Consider the following 20,767-nt stretch of genomic DNA (forward strand, 5'->3'; position numbering starts at 1 on the left):
GATGCGGTCAGAGACCACTGCCTGTCCCCCGCCCCGCCCTCCACCAGCTGAAGGGTTCCAGGCTGCCCTCCTAGGCTTTGACCTTGTAGCCACTTCTCTGAAGCTGCCCACCCCCCACAGCTGCAGCCCTGGCGCTTCCTACCCACCTGCCCGCCCAGGCTCTGAGCACCCTGTGAGCAGGGCTCTGTGTGGCAGACTGTCGTCACCGCTTCACACCTGGTGGAGGGCCCCCTCACCCTGCTTCAGGTGCCCACCTTCCATCCTCCACCTTCTGGATGCCAAGCCCTGGGCAGACAAGGACTCAGGAAGCTCCTTTCGTGAGATTCAAGCCCTTGTTCACCCAGCCTCAGGTCCCACGCACCCTCTGGTGGCAGTAAGGGCCAGAGACACCAGGCCCCTCTCACTCCCCATGACAGTCCCTGTCTGCCCCCACTTCCTTCCTCCCTGCCACCCCTCACAATCCTTTCTTCATAGCAGTTAACATGGGGTTCCAATGACTGCTGGCCTGGGAGCCATGAGTGGGTGGGGATCTCACTCTTCTTTGATCACGAGCCCCCAGCGTTTCCACCAAAGGTTAAACTAGCCCCTGAAATGCTTTACCCTGGGGAGGGTGACCCATTCAGTGTCATTACCTGGCAGGGGACAGGGTCAACCCAGTGCCTTGGGTAAAATGGGGGGAAAACACATAGGTCACAGTGGTGTTTGGTCTCAGAGGAAAGAATCTTTCTGCAGAAGCTCTCTGAATTTCAAAATACTGGGATGATGCGTTCTGGAAAAAGAGAGACCATTTATATTAGAGGCAGCGGAAGCCTAAGAATTGGGTGCTGTTTAAATCCAGCCCCAGGACTTCCCTGGTGGTCCAGTGGTTAGGACTCTGAGCCTCCACTGCAGGGAGCTGGGGTTGGCTCCTTGGTTAGGGATCCCAGGGACATGCAAAGAACCTGAGCAGGTTTAAAAACTGGACGGTCTGGGGAATTCTCTGGCTGTCCAGTGCTTAAGACTCCGTGCTTTCACTGCCGAGGGCCTGGGTTCGATCCCTAGTAGGGGAACTAAGACCCCACAAGCTGTGACGCATGGTCAGAGCAAAGAAAACAAAACAAAACAAAAAAGAATTGGACGGTCTGGTTTTGAATTTTGGTCACTTACCAGGTTTCTTACCTTCGCCAAACACCTCATGGTGCTGCACAGCAAAGCAAACAAAAACACAACAGAGAAACAAAAACAAAACCCAAAGACAACAAAACCCACCCCCAATCTGTCTTTGGCAAACACTGCGTCGACTGCGCTGCTTTAGTCCACACCTTGCCTCCCTATCTCCAGCCTGGCTGTTCCCCCAGGGAATGACCTACACAGCCTCCAATAGGCTCCCTTGCCTTGGGTTCAGCCAATGGGAGGGGCCGGCAGAGGTTCAGCCAATGGGAGGGGCCGGCAGAGGTTCAGCCAATGGGAGTGGTCGGCAGAAGGCAGGGACGGGAGTGGAGAGGCCATTGCCGTCCTAGGGCTTCCATGATAGCTCAGTTGGTAAAGAATCTATCTGCGATGCAGGAGACCCTGGTTCGATTCCTGGGTGGGGATGATCCCCTGGAGCAGCGATAGGCTACCCACCCCAGTATTCTTGGGCTTCCCTTGTAGCTCAACTGGTAAAGAATCCGTCTGCAATGTGGGAGACCTAGGTTCGATTCCTGGGTTGGGAAGATCCCCTGGAGAAGAGAAAGGCTGCCCACTCCAGTGTCCTGGCCTGGAGAGTTCCATGGACTGTAACCCATGGGGGTCACAAAGAGTCTGACACGACTTTCACTTTCTTTTTTTCTCCTTCCCTACCGGGCCACACTGCCCGCTGGAGTTCTGTCTGCAGTTGAGTCCCTCGTGGGTCCCCGTCCACACCCGAGCACACAGGCCCTCCTTTTAAACTCTCATTCCCCCACTGCACAGTCTCACTGCTTCCTCCAGGACTCTGCTGACGCAGTGCCCGACAAAGGGCACAGAGCTGGACACATTCAGCTGTTAACCTCGAGAGCCTTGTTTGGTCTCTATGGAGAGGGGTGGGGGGTGGGAGGGACCCTCAAACAGCCTGCAAAATGACCATAAAGCTGGCATAACAGTGACTACGTGATCTAAAGATATCTTACTGCAGGGGGCAGCATTAGCGATCTTAAGCGTTCTCACTGAACTCATCAAATTTGTTAGCTGATCCATCACTATTTTGTACAGGGGAGACTTCGATTTTTCCTTGTGGGCCCACTTACATCTCCAACAGATTCAAATCCAAACCCTCATGCCTCTCTGGCAGCCTTGCCCGGCTTCCACTGCTGCCCCCTTTCTCTGGTTCTCTGCCGCTTTTGTTGAGCTCCCTTTTCTCAGACAAGGCAGCTCAGTTCCACACTTGTTCCACACCAGGCCCCCTGAGGCCTTCATTAGCCATTCACATTTGAGTAAGAATTAGCTATCAGTCCACCAGGAGAACAGGATAAAGTCAGACTCCTGGCACCTGGGTGTTCATGAGCTAGGAGACATTGGGGGGAGGCCAGGAGGCCCAGAGAGAGAGAAGCAGAAACTGCAGGGGTCCTGGACCTCAGTCACAAGCTTTATTGTCTCGAGCACGGACTCGCCACACTTCAACAATTCCACTTTGGGGAAGGGAAGGGGAGGGTGCAGGAGGGCTTGGGGAGGGGCACGGCTGAGCACACACTGGGCAGGCGCAGATGCTCATGGGGAAAGCGCTTGCCACCTGTCAGCCCATCCCGGGGGCTCAACTCCTCTCAGAGTGGGCTTTTGGCTGTTAGTAGACTAATCAGTGCCTCCAGTGGGCAGGGCAGCTGCCTGATTTTGCTGGAAAGAGTAGTATTTGACTCTGGGTTAAGCCACTACAGCATTGCTTCTAGACCGTTGTTAATGAAACCGCATGCAAGAGCTACTGAAAGCCAACGGGGAGCGAGGAGGGGCCGATAGGACTAACTGGCTGCCCCCGGGGTGGGCTGCTTTGGGGCAAGGACGTGAAGACCACCCACCTGTACCTGGGAGCACTCAGGGGTGACCTGGGCACCACCTGCATACCTGTCCTGGTGCAACTGGGAACACCATGCTGGCCCATCAGGCACCCCCTCTACCCCTAGGGAGAGAGGCCCGTAAGCTGGGGGAGGTGGGGCAGGCCTCCACGGAGACGCTGCAGTGCAAGGCAACCATCTGTAGGTCTCCCGGCTCTAGAGGTGGGGCTTCGGGCAGACGCTGGCTTTCCCATCACAAACGAGGCTGGAGTAACTTGGAAGGCTTGGGGGAAGGTGGGGAGATTTGTCTTCCCCAGTCAATCCTTGGGTTCTTTTCTTGGCTACAGGAGACAGGACTTAAAATGCCCCAGGCAGACGCTTCGTACCACTGAAAGGGGGCTGTTGGGCTGTGTGTTCAGATGCATGTGCATGGCCACGCCTCCCTGAAGGCTCACCCACGTGTACCTGGCTGATTCTGTGCACGAGGCTGCAGGCACATTTGTAGTGTGTGCAATCGCAGCCCTGCCAGGCCTGGGGCTCCATCCTGGAGCCCGAGGGTGAGTGTCCATGTGGTCCAAGCATGACTGACTGCAAAGGTCCCATCCACACGGCATGTGTGCATGTGTGACCCCTCTGAGTGTGTCTGTGCTAACGGTCAGAAGCTGTATACGTCGGGGTCAGCATGGGTGAATCTGCCAGTGGGAGGCTGGTTTCAGAACATCAAGTCAACCCGGGGGACAGCATACCACCTACCAGTCAAAACACACCCAAACGGCTGGTTTGGGGCCTCCCTGTGACCTCCCTGTCCCAGCTCCAAGCCAGGTCTCTGAGGATGGGTGGGGGAAGGAAAGGGGCTTCCAGACTTTCCTAATACTGTGGCTCCTGGCCTTGGGGACCACCCTCCGGACATCAGCAGCTTGGAGCTGCGTGTGCGCTGGGGTCGGAACGAAGGGCCCACCTCCCAGCACTTTGAACCTGGGGCCTTGCTGGGCAGACGGGCCGAGGGGAACTTGTACCACTGTTTGCAAGAGGCTCAGTGTGTGGGGACAAGAAGCCCTGGGGACTGCCTTAGTCTGGAAGAGGCTGCAGAAAAGGGGGTCTCCTCCTGCCTCCAAATGACCAGACTTCTCTCCTTGGTGCCTGAAGGGGAAGCTGGGGCCCTCCTCTGGCCCCTTCCTGGGACAATGGCTCTCGGGGGTCTGAGAGGGACCCCCAGGAGGAGGGGAAGAAAGGGAGTGGGGACACGCCCAGGGGCCAAGACGGTCCTCAGGGCAGTGGCTTCTGGGGAGAGGGGTCTGTTCGGATCACCCCGGCCTCCCTGAGCCAACTCCAGAAACTGCCGGGTGTCCAGGGCATCCAGGCTGCAGGTCCCGGGAGGCCAGGCCAGGGCTGTACTCTCCATGGAAGATCGTGCTTGAGGAAGCCTCCTGGTCCGGCAAGGGGGTCGGGGGTGGGGGATTGTCCACGGCGGTGGGTACATCATTGTTACAAATACTGTTCTCCTCTTCAAAGCGACAGTCCCGCCCCCTGCCTGGAGGGGGCGCCGCCGGGGCCGGCTGGAGGGGCTCTGGTCCAGACTGGGCCGCTCCACGGTGTCCCTCAGGGTCAGTGCTTGTCCTGGAGAGAGCAAGGGCTTGGTCAGTAAGGGTCTCAGGAGGCCCCGGGGCAAGGGGCAGAGGGGGTAGGGCAGGGCTGGGGGAGAACTAGCTTGTGCCAGGTAGTGGGAAGAACAGCACGTGCAAAGGCCCCGAGGTAGGAGCACTCTGTGCTGAGTGGGGCACAGCGAGACATGAAGCGGGGTGGGAGTGGTTTATGGGAATTTGAAGGGAAGAGGCGAGAGCAGGCAGGATTTACAAAGAGCTCCAAGGGCCTGTGTGGAGGTTGGATCTGAGGAAAGGAAAACTTGTGGTTGAGACTCCAAGCCTCAGTTTTCACATCTGTAAACTGGGATGAACCCCGTGTGCTTCACAGGACAAAGCCACACAAGGTCTGGACATCAACTCCCAAGGGGCCCGGTACGGGTGGCTCCTCTGCAGACACAACCCTGACAGGTCCTGCTATAGCCTCCTGCTTCCACCCTGCTCTCAGGTCTGGTTCGGGTTCCCCACCTCCCCACATCCATCTCTCTCTGCTTCTCACCACAGCATCAGCCCCTCAGCAGATGCTGTGGCCAGGGTTCTCTGGTCTCCAGGTGAGGGCCTGCAGCCATGGCTCCATTGGCTGAGTTGGAAGGACAAGCCTTCTTTCCTCCAGCCCAAGATCGTACTGGCGCAAGGTCACACAGGTAGCCAGGGACAGAGCCTAATTGGGCTGGCACCTGGGCCCCAGGTGGGCTCTCTAACACTGCAAATGGCAGGAGCTAACTGTGGGGTGTGGGCCACCAGATACCCCCTTAATACAGAACCCAGCAAAACACATTCCCAGCAAGGGAGTCAGGCCCACAAAAGTCCTGGGAAACCAATTTTCGGCCCACAATTTTATAAAGCGTAGACTTTACAGAGACTGTTAAGAAAGAGAGAAGATGCTAAGTTTAAAATATTCAGTTGAAAAAAACCAGGAGATGAAATTGAATATTAGAGCATGCTTTGTTGTTGTTCAGTCGCTAAGTTGCATCTGACTCTTTGTGACCCCATGGACTGCAGCGCAACAGGCTTCCGTGTCCTTCACCATCTCCCGGAATTTGCTCAAACTCACATCCGTTGAGTTGGAGCACGCTGTCTACTCCATTGCATAATTTAGGGAGTTTCCTAGCAGTCCAGTGGTTAGGATTCCACCCTTCCACTGCAGGGGGGCCAGGTTAGATCCCTGGTTGGAGAACCAAGATCCCAGAAGCAGTGTGGTATGGCCAAAAAGATTAAAATGAAATAATTCACGTGCGACTTTGCAACCATCACAATAAAGACAGCTCAGGCAAGATTCACAGACCGATGATGAATCCAGGGGGCATTTGAGTCAGGGACAGAGAATTCACAAGGTCTTCCAGGGTCTCCACTGAATATTCATTCAGAAAGAACCAGTAACCATGCAGTAGGGGTCAGACAACACCTCGACCAGGTGATTAACATTCACACATGGAATGAAGGGCAGATGGACATCACGTGCCTCAGTCGTGATGCCTGGAGAAGAACATGACCTTGACTGAGTATTTCAGCCTAACTGGCAGAACCCGGCTCTAATCACCCCAAAGGACAGTCAAACCCCAAAGGAGGAATCTTCTATTAAACAAAGAGGGAGGGATTGTGTTTCAAAAATGCCAACGTCATCAAAATCCAAGCAAAATGGAGGAAATGTTCCAGATGCAAGGAGACTAAAGAAGACATAACAAGTAAATGCAACGAGCCTCATTAACCTTAGACTGGATCCTGGATTGGGGCAGGGAAACAGCTGTGAAGACACGCCAGGGTCAACTGAAGAAAACAGGTAGGGAGTATGATTGGCTGTATTAACAAATCTCATAACAGCATGACATTTGCTGAGATTGGTAACTGTACTGTGTTTATGTAAAATCATGCCCTGTTTCTCAGGGAATGCAGACTGAATATGCAATTATACTCAAATGGTTCAGAAAAATATTACATGCATATAACACTCATCTACACATAGAGAACAAAAAGTAAAGCAAATGGGGCAAAATCTCAACCACGTGTTATGGGGGAAAGGAGAGCTGATGCTCCAGGCACTATTTACTTTTAGTTTGTATCTGCGTATAGGTATTTATGGGCTTCCCTGGTGGCTCAGCGGTAAAGAATCTGCCGGCAAGGCAGGAGACGCAGGTTCGATTCCTGGGTCAGGAAGATCCCCTGGAGGAGGGCATGGCAACCCACTCCAGTATTCTTGCCTGGAGAATCCCCATGGACAGAGGAGCCTGGCAGGCTGCAGTCCACGGGGTCGCAAAGAGTCAGACACGACTGAGCAACTAACATCGTCACTTGCATAGTTATTTATTTATTTGGCTGCACCAGGTCTTAGCTGCAGCACGAGGGCTCTTAAGTCTTCACTGCAGCCTGTGGGGTTTTCTAACTGTGGCCTGTGGGATCTAGTTCCCCAACCAGGGATGGAACCGGGGCCCCTGCAGGAGCTCAGAGTATTTGCCACTGGGCCACCAGGAAAGTCCTTCTAGGCGCTTTTTTAAAATTCTTGTAACTTTTTTGTCAATTAAAAATTATTTCTAAATAAAAAACATGTGTAGGGACTTCTCCTTTGCCTTCCAATGCAGGAGGTATAGGTTCGAAACTTGGTCAGGAAGCTAAGATTCCACATGCCTCGGGGCCAAAAAACCAAAACATAAAACAGAAGCAATATTGTAACACATTCAATAAAGACTTTACAAATGGTCCACGTTAAAAAAAATCTTAAAAACACAGCTGTAAAAAAAAGCATGTATATATGTCAACTATATGTATTAGTTGCTCAGTCATGTCTGACTCTTTGTGCCCCATGGACTGTAGCCTGCCAGGCTCCTCTGTCCATGGAATTCTCCAGGCAAGAAAACTGGAGTGGGTTGCTATTTCCTTCTCCAGGGGATCTTCCCAACTGGGGATCGAACTTGGGTCTCCTGCATTGGCAGGCAGATTCTTTACTGTCTGAGCCACCAGGAATAAATTTTTTTTTTTAAGTTAATGTGTACATAGATTTACAGACATATATACACACACATAACAATCTTCGTTATTTGCAGGAGTCCTGTTCTATAGAATCAAACTGTCATGGAACCAGCAAAAACTGAACCATTGCTCTCAGTGGAAATACAAGGTTCCTGCAAATCTCTGATCTGACGTTTTCATCAATCGATCAACAGGTAATCATGTTTCATGCGTGCTTCTCTTTAAAACATTTCACTGAATACGTATTGTTGACTCATTAATAATGAACTCAAGGCCGGCAGCACTATAACTCATGCCTGAATGCAGCTTCTCTAAAGTAGTTTCTGGAAGGCACATTGCAGCCTTCCTGCACTTAGGAACACTAGACGGCTCTTCTAGAACACAAGATGACGCTTGGGGGCCATTTTAAACAGTGGAAATCACCAAGAAAAAAAGCATGAAAATGTGAGAAACGTGTCACTAAATAGACCGTGAGAAGGACACTTGTTTGCAGAATGTTTGTACAAGCACGCTGCTTTGTACAGGCTCATTTGGGAACATGCCATGTCTCAGGCGATTACATTTTTCTCTGCTCTGCACATGTCCGTGAATGACCACAAAAGTGCTGTCAGTGTGGAGTGTGGGGCTACAGATAAATGTCACCAAGCAGGTGAGTGTGCAAATGGAATAGTTCGGACTGGCTGTACATGTGGACATACATACACATACACACACGTGCATGCTTAGCAAAGTAATGTCAACCTCGGTCATCTCTGGGTAGAAGAGCTACTGGTGAGTGTTTCTTTTCTGGCCACGCTGCACAGTTTGTGGGATCTTAGTTCCCTGACCAGAGATCAAACCTGTACCCCTTGTGGTGCACGTGAGAGTGCTAACCACTGGACCACCAGGGAATGTCCAGTGTTTTCTTCCTTATGTATTTTTGAGTTTTTTCCTCAAAGTTTCCAAATAGGTGCATATTATTTTATAATAAAAGGTTTTTTGGAAAGGGGAACAAGGTTAAAAAAGCAGGATGGGAACTGAATCAAGTTTGGCTCCGCGGCCCCCCCTCTATGAGTAGCCCAAACGCTCTTGCAAAATGTGTCTTTGTTCTTTTGCTGCCTTTTCAAAGTTTCCTCTCCAGAGAAGTCAGCCTGCACGGGAGGGCCGTGGGAGTGACGGAGCAAATCCCCCCGGGGGCAGGGTGCCGCTTACCTCTTGTTTGTGACCTTTGTCTTGCTGGTGGATGCCGTTTGCAGAACCAGAATTGCCGATGGCCTGTTAAGAGTCAAGGGCGAGAGGCTGAGCGAGGTGCCCCAGCCAGCATTTCCCGGTTCGTCCACTAGATGGTGAGGTCTTCCCGATGGGACCATCGCAGGCTCTGAACTCTGAGCGTGCGTTTGTGAGTGCTAAGTCACTTAGTCGTGTCTGATTCTGTGCGATCCCATGGACCATAGCCCACCAGGCTCCTCTGTCCATGGGATTTCCCAGGCAAGAAAACTGAAGTGGGTTGCCATGCTCTCCTCTAGGGGATATTCCCTACCCAGGTATCGAACCTGTGTCTCTGTGTCTCCTGCATTGCAGGTGGGTTCTTTACCACCAGCGCCACCTGGGAAGCCCAGAACTCTGAGCAGAGCCCATCAAAATGGGGAAATCTAGGCTCTCAGGGCAAGGCTGCATCTCCGCCCTTCATCTGAGCTCCTCAGGATAAAGGCATGAACCCCTAGGGCTGGGACTTCCAGGGGGCAAGGCTGAGGCTCTCCCCCCAGACCTGGGGGGCACCCAGCTCACCTGGGACTTGTCAGGGCAGCTCCTCATGGCCTCCACGAGCCTCTCCACCTGCTGAGCCTGGTCCAGTGCGTCCCTCAGCGCGTCCTCCGTGCTTATCAGCTGGTGCTGCAGCCGCAGGAGCTCCGGTGCCGAGGATGAGGACGGGTCGATGAGGGAGTAGCGCCTCTGATCCGACAGGGACTTCTCTTTGTCCTGGAAGGAGCAGGAGAGAGCACGAGTGTGTGTGTGTGCGCGCATGTGTAGAGAGGAAGAGTGTGTGTGTGCGTGCATGCATGCGTGTGTGTGTGCACGTACGTGCTGCATGAGGGTGACCTCTTCTCTGGCAGGAAACTCATCTGTCCCACGTCATCTCTGGGTCAGGCCTGGGCATCACCAGGATGCCCCTCAAGCCTCCTTCCCTCACCTGAGGATCCTCACAGAAGCATCTTTCCTGCTCCCTGCCCTGGATTCCCAGGTTCTATCAAATGCTCCATGTTTTCCAAGTCTCCAAACCTAGGACCCCTCCCTCTCCTCTTTCCTTCCAGTATCCCCCTGACTCCCTCCATACTGTCTTACGTGGGTCCTTCCTCTTCAGCCCTAGACCACCCACAGCCTCATCCCCTGAACCTCTCCTCAGAACCCCTCCACCGCCCTCAATAGGACATTCCTTCCCTTCCCTTCCAAACACTCTGCAGCTGACCCCACCCACCACGGTACCAGAGATGGGCAGATCACAAACCCTCCCTGCACTGCCCTCCTTGGGCAGGTGCTTCTAGGTCCTTCTGCTCTGCTCCGATCCTCTGTCCAAGCTTCCCGCTCCATCCGAACCTCCCTCACTTCAGGAGGTTTATAACCACCGAGCCCATCCTAGTTCGCTGTGGTGCTGGGGATGGTACAAGGGGGACAGGGGAGAGGCTGGTCATGTGTAAACTTGACCAGCTTGTGGTTCATGGAGAAGGCGTGGCTCTGCCCCCTCCATGCAATTCTGGGAAAGTCTTGGAATCAGAACTCCCAAGGCCCCACCAGCCCCGGGGTCTTGGTTTCCAAGTTATACCCAGGCTCACAGCACCATGAGGACCACAGAGGGGTCTGTAACCACTCTCTGCTGGGCAGACCTGCCAGGGCTGAAAGGCTGCAGGGCAGCTGGGCCCGGTGGTCCCCATGCCCACAATCTCGGTGCAGACAGAATAATGGACATCCCCCTCCCTTAACCCTGCAGGTCTAAGGCTGCTCCCATGGCAGCAGGCGGGTCCTGGGCTCTCCTCCTGCCTGCGAGACCCCTCTTCTTCCATCTCCTCCACTGTGGCTGAACCCCTGTGGCTGGGCGGGTGGGCAGTGAGGGGCTTTGGAGCAGCTTCCCCTGACAGCAAGCCTGTCCTCCTGGACCTAACCTGTCCACACCCTGGAGTTGACCAGGCCCAGGAACCGGCCACAGGCTAGTCTTGAATGCTGACCAATGGGGGATTGAGTGGAATGAGTCTGTCCTATGCTACCAGCCTACCCCACCTGCACTTCTGGGGACTCTGCTCAGTCAGGCCTCTGTTCCCCTCTCGTCCCTGAGATGGATGCATGAATCACCACTGCAGGACCCTGAACAAGGAGCTGGCTTCTGGTTGATTACTTCCCTGGATGGGGAGCTCACCACCTGATGGTAGGCCACCCCATCTCTGGACTGGTCAGATTCTTAGGGAATCTTCTTTTGCACTGCATCACCCAGACAGCCACACAACCAGCCATGACGTCTACAAAACCCTGCCAGTGGTTCTAGGGGATTTTGAACCCTCACTGTGACTTGGCAGTCCCTGGGGTGGCTCCAGAAGGTCACCAATCTCCAAGGCCTGAACAGCAGGTTGCCCCAGCCCCTCCCTGGTGTCCCCTATCCCCAGGCCGCCCCCTTCCCCACGTACCAGCCCCGTCAGCTTTTCCCGCAGGCCTCGGATGTCATCCTTGAGTTTCTGCTCCTTGATCCGCCACTCGGCCTTGTGGATCTCCCGGCTCAGGTCCCTCTCAGGCCCTGGGGAGTGGCGATTGGCCTCCAGCAGCAATACCCGCAGTTCATTCAGACTCCTGTAGGGGGCGGGGGTGGACAGAACAGCAGTCAGTCTGGGTCCCTCAGCTCTCATCCTCCACAATTAGTCCGGTGCCTGAGACTGGCCATCCCGAGGGGGGTATACTGGCTACCAAGACACAGCGTCTGTGCCAGGAGGGGCCACAGAGGAAGCACGAGGCTTGAAGCCATCGGACCACAGCTGGAGAGACTCGGGTTTAGGAACCCAAGAGTCAAGAGGACTCAGCCTTTCTTAGAATTTTTTTGAAGTTTTTTTTTTTTTAAAGAGAATATATATTTGTTTAATTAAAAATAGTACAGAAGTAGAAATATAATGTTGTATACACAGAACTTTTATAATGTTGTAAATACATGTAACTTCCATAACATACTTATTTACTTATTTTAAAAAAATATTTTTATTTTTATTTGGCTGCATCAGGTCTCAGTTGTGGCACACAGGCTTAGCTGCTGTGCGGTTTATGGGATCTTAGTTCCCCGACTAGGGATTAAACCTGTGTCCCCTGCACTGCAAGGCAGATTCTTAACCACTAGACCACCAGGTAAATCCCAATAAAATACACTTTTAAGATAACAATAAAATTAAATTAAATAAAAAATAAAGCATTTTTCCAAGAGACCTCATGGGGCAAGACATTTTAAATACCTGACATCAAATAAGTTTTATTTCCTATATCAACTCTTAATTAACTGGCAGCAGCTGCCTGGAATACTGTGGTGAGATTGATTCTGAGGTCACATCTGGACTTTGCAGAAAAAGAGTGCAGTGATCAATTAGCAATGTCTCCCATGGGCAGAGGCTGGGAGAAAAGGACACACCCATTTTGAGTTCTTCCCCTTGCCAGAATCTACTTTAGAGGAGGGGAAAATTAACTCACTAGGTGGCCATATGTAGTTAAAAGAATAAAGTAAAAGTTTGCTGGCACTGACCCTTTCCCTTTCTTCCTTCTTCCTACTCTGAATGATGGCACCTGATGGCTGGAGCTTCAGCAGCCACCCTGCAACCATGAGGAAGAGTCTAACAGAACCCAAGAGAGCAAAGGTGTTGGCATTGGTACCTTGAGCCACTGAACCAAATGCCAGCTGTAGCTACCTCCAGATTTCTTGTTATGTGAGAAAAATAAATCTCTACTCGTTTAATCTGCCAACACATTTCTAGCTGATCTTCCACTCCCATCCTAAGTACCAAAGAAGCAAGGAGCAGCTTATGGTAGCCTACATCAACCAAGGAAGGCTTCAAGGAAGAGGAGGTGGGAGTCCTCAATAATTTTTAAGAGTTTCAAGGGGTCCCCAAGACCAAGATATTTGGGAACCACTAATCTTTCCTATGAGTTCTGCTTGGAGAACTGTGTTAAGAAGGATTCTGAGGCTTCGTTGGAGCTTAGCAGCAGACAGTATGGTGATCACCGGTGATGCCAGTCATCTGTCTACACCTTCAAAAAAGACTGGGTACTATTAGCTGGTGGAGTGAGGGTCACGCTGTTCTAATCACCGCCCACGGCTGACTCACCGCTCCTTCCGGAGCAGCTCCTGGCTGATGAGGACCAGCTGGCCCGAGGCATCATGGGTCTTCCGGGACACGGCCTCTAGCTCCGCCTCCAAGCGCCGCTTCTCTTTCTGGAGGGTGTCCACCTTCTTTTCGCCCGACCTGCACTTGCTCTCCAGTGCTGAGGCCAGCCAGCAGGGCAAGAAGGGAGAGGGTTGGGATCGCCACGGAAACCTGTCCCACACAGGGGCCAAGGCCCGGGCAGGCAGCAGGCTTTCCCGGGGAGAGGGGGGTGTTAACAGGGACACACTCCACTGAGCGGACCTCCCTCGTCCTGCAGGGCCAGGCAGCGAGGGACCGAAAAGAGCTACTTAGGAAAAGCAGACCATGGCCCCCCCACAGCAGCCGGGCCCTCTGGTGTCAGGAAAGCAGTCCAGCCTTCGAGAGACAGGGGCGTTTACAGTGTTGCCTGGATGAGGGAAATCTACAACTTCACCTTGGCCCCGGAGGAACCTGAGGTCACCTGACCTTTGTTGGGACCCATTAAGCCACGTGAACATGATGGGGAGTGGAGGGAAGGGGGCAGTGAGAACCATTTCCCAGGATGGCGGCCGGCTCACGGGCACCACCACTGGCATTCTGGTGGACAAGAAGCACAGCCAGTTTGTCACCAAGCCACAGATTCCAGGCCCCCTACCACTCCCCCTGCCCCACCAGGCTACCCTCTGGCTTCATCCCCATTTCCCCTGGGCCTTGGCTTTTGCTGCAGCCAAAGTCCTTCCCCTCCCAATTCTGAAGTCCTGGTATTTCTTCCAGGGGCTGGTGCCCAAATACTATACCAAAAGGCAGAGAGATTGAAACCCAGGGGTGTTCAAGCCCAGAAAGAGATAAGTTGTGATGCGATTGCAGAACACAGGGCACAGAGGCCTGGCTCTGGAGAGAGAAGGTGGCTGGGGTCCCCCATTTGTTTTCTGTGTCTGTGTCATTCGGCCTATGGGATCTTAGTTCCCACTACTGACCCCTGCATTGGAAGCGCAGAGTCCTAACCACCAAACCACCAGGGAAGTCCCTGGGGTCCCCACTTATATTATAGATGAAGTGTGGGCTACTGTGCCCCCCTCACCACTGCCCAGGTGGAAGTCCAGTGCAGGCCACCTGGCCCAGGCTGACTTCTCCTCGAGGCAGAGTGGGGAAGGGCACCCTGACCAGCGTCATCTCCCCCTCCCCCGCTGGACTGGCACGTGATCCAATGAAAGCCCCCGCATCTGCCCGGAAGGAGGGAGACTTACCACTTACTTGGGCCCTGAGCATCTCGGTCTGAGATGTTAAGGCTGTCACCTCTTTGTCCCTCTTGTTCAGCTTGTCCTGCAGGCCTGGGGAGAAGGGAGAGATGAGGGGCCATCAGTACCCCAGAGCTAACAATGCAATCTGGTGGACGAGGGGGTGGCCCTCCCATCCGAACCCTAAAATGACATCACATTTGGCTTCCAGAGTCCAAGTTCTTTCTCAAGACAGTCGACCTTCTGGGTGAAGTGAAATTTGCTCAGTTGTGTCCGACTCTTTGCGACCCCATGGACTATACAGTCCATGGAATTCTCTAGGCCAGAATACTGGAGTGCGTAGCCTTTCCCTTCTCCAGGGGATCTTCCCAACCCCGGGATCTAACCCAGGTCTCCTGCATTGCAGGCAGATTCTTTACCACCTGAGCCACAAGGGAAGCCTGGGTAACCCACCCTGAAGAAGAGGTGCCAGTGTTGTACGGTCTTGAGCAACTTAACTCTCAGACTCTCAGCTTCCTCAAGTGAAAATTGGGGCTAATAAAGGTGCTCACGTCACCTGGCCACATGCATTCAATACTGGATAGCCCAGGACAGTCATGAAAAAGATGCAAGCAAAGTTCTAGAAATGTATTAACTTTCTGTACGTTAATTTATAAATTCAATGTGAAGCCAGTAAAAATGTCAGCCAGACTGTAATTTTTGTGAACCAGATAAGCTAATTCTAAAATCACTTGGAAAAAAAATTTTTTTTAATAAGTAAATAAAAATTTTAAAAAAGGAAAAATATTTAAATAAAAATAAACAAAGTCACTTGGAAAAATAAGCAAGATCAGCCAAGAGAATTTGGCAAAAAAAAAAAAACCAAACTTCTTCAAAGAATTAAACACACAATTACCACGGGTGTGTGTGCTCAGTTGCTGAGTCATGTTCGACTCTTTGCGACCCCGTGGACAGTAGCCCACCAGGCTCCTCTGTTCATGCAATTTTCCAGGCAAGAATACTGGAGCGGGTTGCCATTCCCTTCTCCAAGGGATCTTCCCGATCTAAGAATCGAACCTGAATCTCCTGCGTTAGCAGGCAGATTCTTTACCACTGCGCCACCAGGGAAGCCTGCAATTACTATACAATTTAACAATTCCCCTCCCGAGTATATACCCTCAAAGAGCTGAAAACAGGAACTCAAGAAGTATCCCCACATGCACACTTACAGCAGCGCTACTCACAGTGGCTGAAAGGTGGAAGCAACCCAGCTGTCCATTGACAGGTGAATGGATAACAAAATTGGGCGTATGCATACGATGGCCCGTTGGTCCCACATGGGAATGAAGCACTGACCCGTGCTATAATGTGGATGAACCTTGAATATATTATGCAAAGTGAATAAGCCAGACATAAAAGGCCACATGTTATATGATGCTATCTATATGAAATATCCAGAAGAGGCAAATCCATAGAGACAGACAGCAGATTAGCAGTTGTCAGCAGCTGCAACGAGGGGAAAATAAGAGAATGACTGATGATGCATACGGGGCTTGCTCTTGGAGTGATGAAAAAGTTTTGGAACTAGACAGAAGAGATGATTGCACAACACTCTGAATATATCAAAGCTCCTGAATGGTTTGCTTTAAAATGGTGATTTTACTTAAATTATGTCTCAATTAAAAAAAAAAAAGGTGGGAGGGGGGACTTCCCTAGTTGTCCAGTGGCCAAGACTCCATGCTCCCAAGGCAGGACACCTGGGGTTCAACGCCTGGTCAGGGAATTAGATCCCATATGCTGCAACTAAGACCCAGCAAAGCCAAATAAATAAAAAAAAGAACGGCCGAGAGAATTTTGAAAAAAACAGAGCCGAAGACCAGCCTTGCCAGTAACTGAAATATAAACGAAGTTTCAAAACACTGTAAAAGTGGTGCATAAATAGACAGATTGGTCATTGGAAAGGAAAAAAAAAATCTAGAAAGAGTTAATTACCTGATGGAATTTAAAGACGGTAAGTTTGGTTCATTCACATCAGTGGAGACAGGGAGATGAGGTTTTCAAAAACGGTGCCGGGGTAAGTGGGCACTCTTGGGGAAAAAAATAAAAGTGGATCCTTACCTCACACCTGGAGTAAGAATTCTGCATGAATCAGAGATTTACAGAGGAAAAAAAATAAACCCAAGATCCCAAAAACAAAGATTGATTTTTAAAAATCTGCATGGCAAGGGACTTCCCTGGTGGTCCAATGGTTAAGACTTTGCCTTCCAATGCAGGGCGCGTGGGTTCGATGCCTGGTTGGGGAGCTATATTGTAAAACTTTTAAAATGGTCCACATCAAAAAATATCTTTTTTTTTTTTTTCCAAAAAATATCTTGAAAAAAAGAAAAAAAACACACCAAACACACAATCAAGTCCTCAATAAACAGCCTTTGCCCTCCTCCCATGGTGGGTGAGTGGCTGGTGCACACAGCAGGCAGCTCTTGCATGTGTGCGCTAAGTCACTTTAGTCGTGTCCAACTCTTTGTGATTCTATGACTGTAGCCCACCAGGCTCCTCTGTCCATGGGATTGTCCAGGTAAGAATACCGGAGTGGGTTGACATCCCCTCCTCCAGCCCATCTTCCTGATCCGGGGATTGAACCTGTGTCTCTTACGTCTCCTGCACTGGATGGTGGATTCTTTACCACTAGTGCCACCTGGGAAGCCCAGGCAGCTTTCACCAAACACCAGATGACGCAAAACGAAGTCGAACCGAGCTTGGAGGCAAAACCCACCAGCCTTTCCCCAAAGCCCCACATCCCGCCCGGCCCAGTGGCCACTCACCCTCCACAGTCTCCTTCATCCTGATCTTCTCCCCTGAAATGTCGTTGGACTCAATCATCTGAAAGGAGAGCCCTGTAAGGGAGATGCTCGCCTCCCTGTCTCAGTCCCCAGCCCCAGCCAGCCCACGTCTCCCCAGTTCAAGGAGACTTTCATGGACTTGCTGTAGCAGGGGGCACAGGTGTTCTAGGTCTGGCTTCCCTGACAAGAGGACCCCCGCTCTGCTCCTAGGGCCCCCCAGGGCTGCCTGCACAGCGTCCATGTGATCACTCCCTGTCCCTTCCTGTTTGCAAATGTCTATCATATTAAACAGATGTCTCCTTCCTGGGGATGCCTACAGAGATTGGTCCTGGGACTGTTTCCACCATTATCCAGAGGCAAGACTCCCAGCCTTGGTTTCCCATCCATAAAACAAGAATCGACTGCCACGGGGCAGCGCATGCAGAGCACGCCTAGACAGCTCCCAGAGGGACTTCAAGAAACGATACTTTCTTTCTCTGCGTGCGTGCATGCGTGCTAAGTCATTTCAGTCGTGTCTGACTCTTCGCGACCCTATGGACTGTAGCCCGCCAGGCTCCTCCCTCCATGGGATTCTCCAGGCAAGAATACTGGAGTGGGCTGCCATGCCCTCCTCCAGGGGATCTAACACTGCCTTTAAAAAACAAACCCGGAAGCAAAGAAGCAAAAAATCAACTAAGAAAAAAAAATCTGTGTGGCAAACATCAACAGGCTCCTCGCTGCTTCTTAGCAGAAATTTCTGGCTTCCTGCACAAGCAAAGCTGGCCGTCCCCTGTAGTTTGCCAGACCCTAGCACTGCATATCAGGGCAGCTCGGAGTTGAGCAGGCAGTCACCTCCATCCGCCCTGTCCCTCATACCTCCGCTCAGACATCCCCAGCCCTGCTTCAGCCAGTCTGTTGTGATTAACAAAGCCCCCTAGGTCTTTATTTATACACATTGCAGGGAAAACGGGGCACACATTAAACTTTTTTTTTAATAATTCCCATTCTTACACATGAGAACAAAAATCAAGTTGTCCTTGAACCTTTAAATCTGGAGGGCATGTGGGTCCAGACCAAGGTCCCACATGTGTGGAAATCAGTGGGCATTTCTAAGGTCACCACCCACTCCCTGGGGTGCGGTCTGTGACAGAGGGGCAGCAGGCCATCCTGTGGAACCACAGCAACCCCCAACCTCCCTGCTAAGGGAGTCCAGGTCCTGGGGCCCCAGGCCTGACCCTCCTGCCCTGAGCAGCCAACCAGGCCGTGTGCAACCTGGGGCTCTTCTTCTCCCCTCTGCCCAGCATCCTGGGAGGGTATTTGCTAATAGGGGCCCCCGCCTGGGAGAAGGGGGCAGATGGCCGGTGCAGTGGGGCCTTAAGGCATGACACAGGCAGGGCTCCTTTTACAAAAAAGGCACCCCCTGTACGGAGAACTTCTGAACACTGGTTGCTCAAACACTGAATTCTGGATTAAATGTACAAGGGGAACCAGAAGCTCAAGAACCACTGGGGCTGATAAAAAGGCAACCATCTTGGGATTTCCCTGGTGGTCCAGTGGTTAGGACTCCAAGCTTCTACTGCAGGGGCCCAGGGTTCAATCTCTGGTTGGGTATCTAAGATCCTACAAGCCTCGAGTTGGGGGGCAGAGAGTGGGGGGGAGGCAACAATTTTGCTGCGAATTGTCCCTTCATATAAGACTTTGTCATTCCGGGTACTTCTCTGGCCCTTAGGCAGTGGGGTTCAACAGGAACTCTGCCACTGATGGGCGAGAAACTCCGGGAAAGCTATTCCGCCTTGGAATCTGGGTTTGCTCATCTATGAAATGGAGCCAATATGGACCCCAAGGGAGTCCAGGTGAGATGGGGCATTCTAGGGCCTGCACCAGGTGTGGTGCCCAGATCCACTCACGAGGCCCTTCCTGGCCCATGGGAGCACCTGTTCTTGATACCTGGGGTCCCAGCCTCCCCAGTGTGCTCAGCTGGGACGTCTAGATTTGTAGCAAAGCTGATACAGGGGGCAGCAGTCTCCCCAGAGTCACAGCCTTCTGGCCTTGCAGAGCCCACTCCTGGGACCACTCCCCTACCCCACCGCTCCACTTAGGAAAGTGGCTGCCAGACTGTTGTTCCGTCTCGTTGGGACTGGCAAATAGGGGGCCACCCTCAGGTGCCCGAGGTCAGCGCTCGGGTTGGAAATGGGACTCTCTTACCCCTGCCCAGGGGTGGGCAGGGTTTGCCTTCCACATCTCTGCCAGCCCAGTGCTGGAGCTCCTGGTACCAACGCCCTGAGGAGGCCTGGGAGCCTGCATGGTGGGACGTGCCTGCCAGCTGGGGAGAAGGCTGCTGCCCAGGGACACTCCTCTCCAGGCTGGCCTGTGGGGACCCAGCCAGGTCTGCTCAGACTGCTTGGGGGCCCCACGGTCACTCAGGCCTGCTGCCCTTCTGAACGGTCACTCAGGCCTGCTGCCCTTCTGAGAGAGGGGCCAGGGGCTCCTCCTCTGAGCCAGGTGCCCTGTGATCTCAGACTGGTATGCTCCAGGTGGGGCGGGCAACGGGGACGCTTCCCTGGGCTGCAAACAAAAGGTCAACAGACGCCGGAACCCTCCCCCAGCAGGGCCCTTGAGCCCGGGGCCACTTGCCGCCCTGTGGGCAGGAGGGGCAGCGGCCACCTACATGGGTGTGCTGGGCCGAACACAGGGACTCGACGGCCTGGAGTCTGTTTTCGGTGACCAGAAGCTTCTCCTGCAGCCTCTCGGCCTCCTGCTTGCTCTGGGCTTCGGAGCGCTGCAGCAGCTCATAGTCCAGCATCTTCTTCTCGGCCAGGGAGATCTGCTCCTTGAGGAACTCGATGGCCTGCGCCTGGCCCTGGTACTCCACGTCCAGCTTCTCCAGCTCGCGCACGCGCAGCTCGGCGTCGCGGCATTGGTCCTGGGCCTCCTGCAGCTCCAGCCGGTGCTGGCTGGCCTGCACCTCCAGCTGGGCACACCAGTGCTGCTGCACGGCAGCCAGCTCCTCCTGGGCCTCCTGCAGCTTCTGCCGCAGGCCCTCCTTCTCCTTCACGTGCACGGCTGTCTCGATGTCATGCTTGGCCCTCAGGTTGCCCAGCTCCAGCTGGTGCTCCATCTTGATGCCCTCCATCACAGCCTTCAGCTCCCCAATCTCCTTCTGCTGGGCGCCGGGGCCCGAGTTCAGGGTGGCCTTGAGATCCTCCAGGGACTTCTGGTGGTCCGAGGCCAGCGAGTCCAGCTTGGACTTCCAGTTGTCCATGAGGCCCATGTTCTCGCTGGTGGCCTGCTGGACCTTGGCCTTCAGGTCCACCACCTCCTGCGCGTACTTTTCGTTGGCCGCCCGCAGCTTGTCCACCTCCGCCTGGTAGGCCCTCAGCGCCTTCTCGTACTTGTCCCTCAGCAGGCCGCTCTCCCGCTGGCGCTCCTTGCTGGCCGACAGCAGTCGCTCACGCAGCCGCAGGGTCTCGGCGGCCTCAGGGTGGTCAGCCGGTGGTGGGCCCGAGTGGAGCAGGCACTGCTGCAGCTCCTCGATCTCCTCACGGCGCAGGCTGAGTTCCTCCTCCAGCTGCAGCACCCGCGACTTCTCGGCCACCGTGGTCAGCTACCGGGAGAGAGGGAGACCGGGGTCAGCGGGCCGCCAGGTGCGGGGGCAGGGGGGCGCAGGAGGACGCGACAGGGGAAGGTCACGGGAAGGACACCCCATCCCATCTGAGCACCGCCCCCTGCCTTGGGCCCCAGTGATTCGGGAACTCAATGGTCCCCGCTGCCCTAGCCGGCTTGTGACAAGTCCGTGGTTAA

General features: G+C 53.3%; 1 protein-coding gene across 2 annotated transcripts in view; it reads right to left on the reverse strand.

Moving 5' to 3' along the window:
• Nucleotides 1–2,563: 2,563 nt before the first annotated feature.
• Nucleotides 2,564–20,767, reverse strand: part of CLIP2 (CAP-Gly domain containing linker protein 2) — a 75,134-nt gene continuing 56,930 nt past the window's right edge. For both annotated transcript variants that reach the window (XM_019988161.2, XM_019988160.2), the window contains 8 exons: nt 19,635–20,570; nt 16,970–17,027; nt 14,178–14,261; nt 12,913–13,069; nt 11,242–11,401; nt 9,356–9,547; nt 8,780–8,842; nt 2,564–4,601 (listed from right to left, as the gene is read on the reverse strand). In XM_019988161.2, coding sequence (XP_019843720.2) covers nt 4,590–4,601; nt 8,780–8,842; nt 9,356–9,547; nt 11,242–11,401; nt 12,913–13,069; nt 14,178–14,261; nt 16,970–17,027; nt 19,635–20,570 — 1,662 coding nt within the window. In that variant the 3' untranslated portion in view covers nt 2,564–4,589. The remainder of the gene's footprint in view (nt 4,602–8,779; nt 8,843–9,355; nt 9,548–11,241; nt 11,402–12,912; nt 13,070–14,177; nt 14,262–16,969; nt 17,028–19,634; nt 20,571–20,767) is intronic.

This window comes from Bos indicus, chromosome 25 (assembly GCF_029378745.1).
Source record: "Bos indicus isolate NIAB-ARS_2022 breed Sahiwal x Tharparkar chromosome 25, NIAB-ARS_B.indTharparkar_mat_pri_1.0, whole genome shotgun sequence".
NCBI classification, from domain to species: domain Eukaryota; kingdom Metazoa; phylum Chordata; class Mammalia; order Artiodactyla; family Bovidae; genus Bos; species Bos indicus.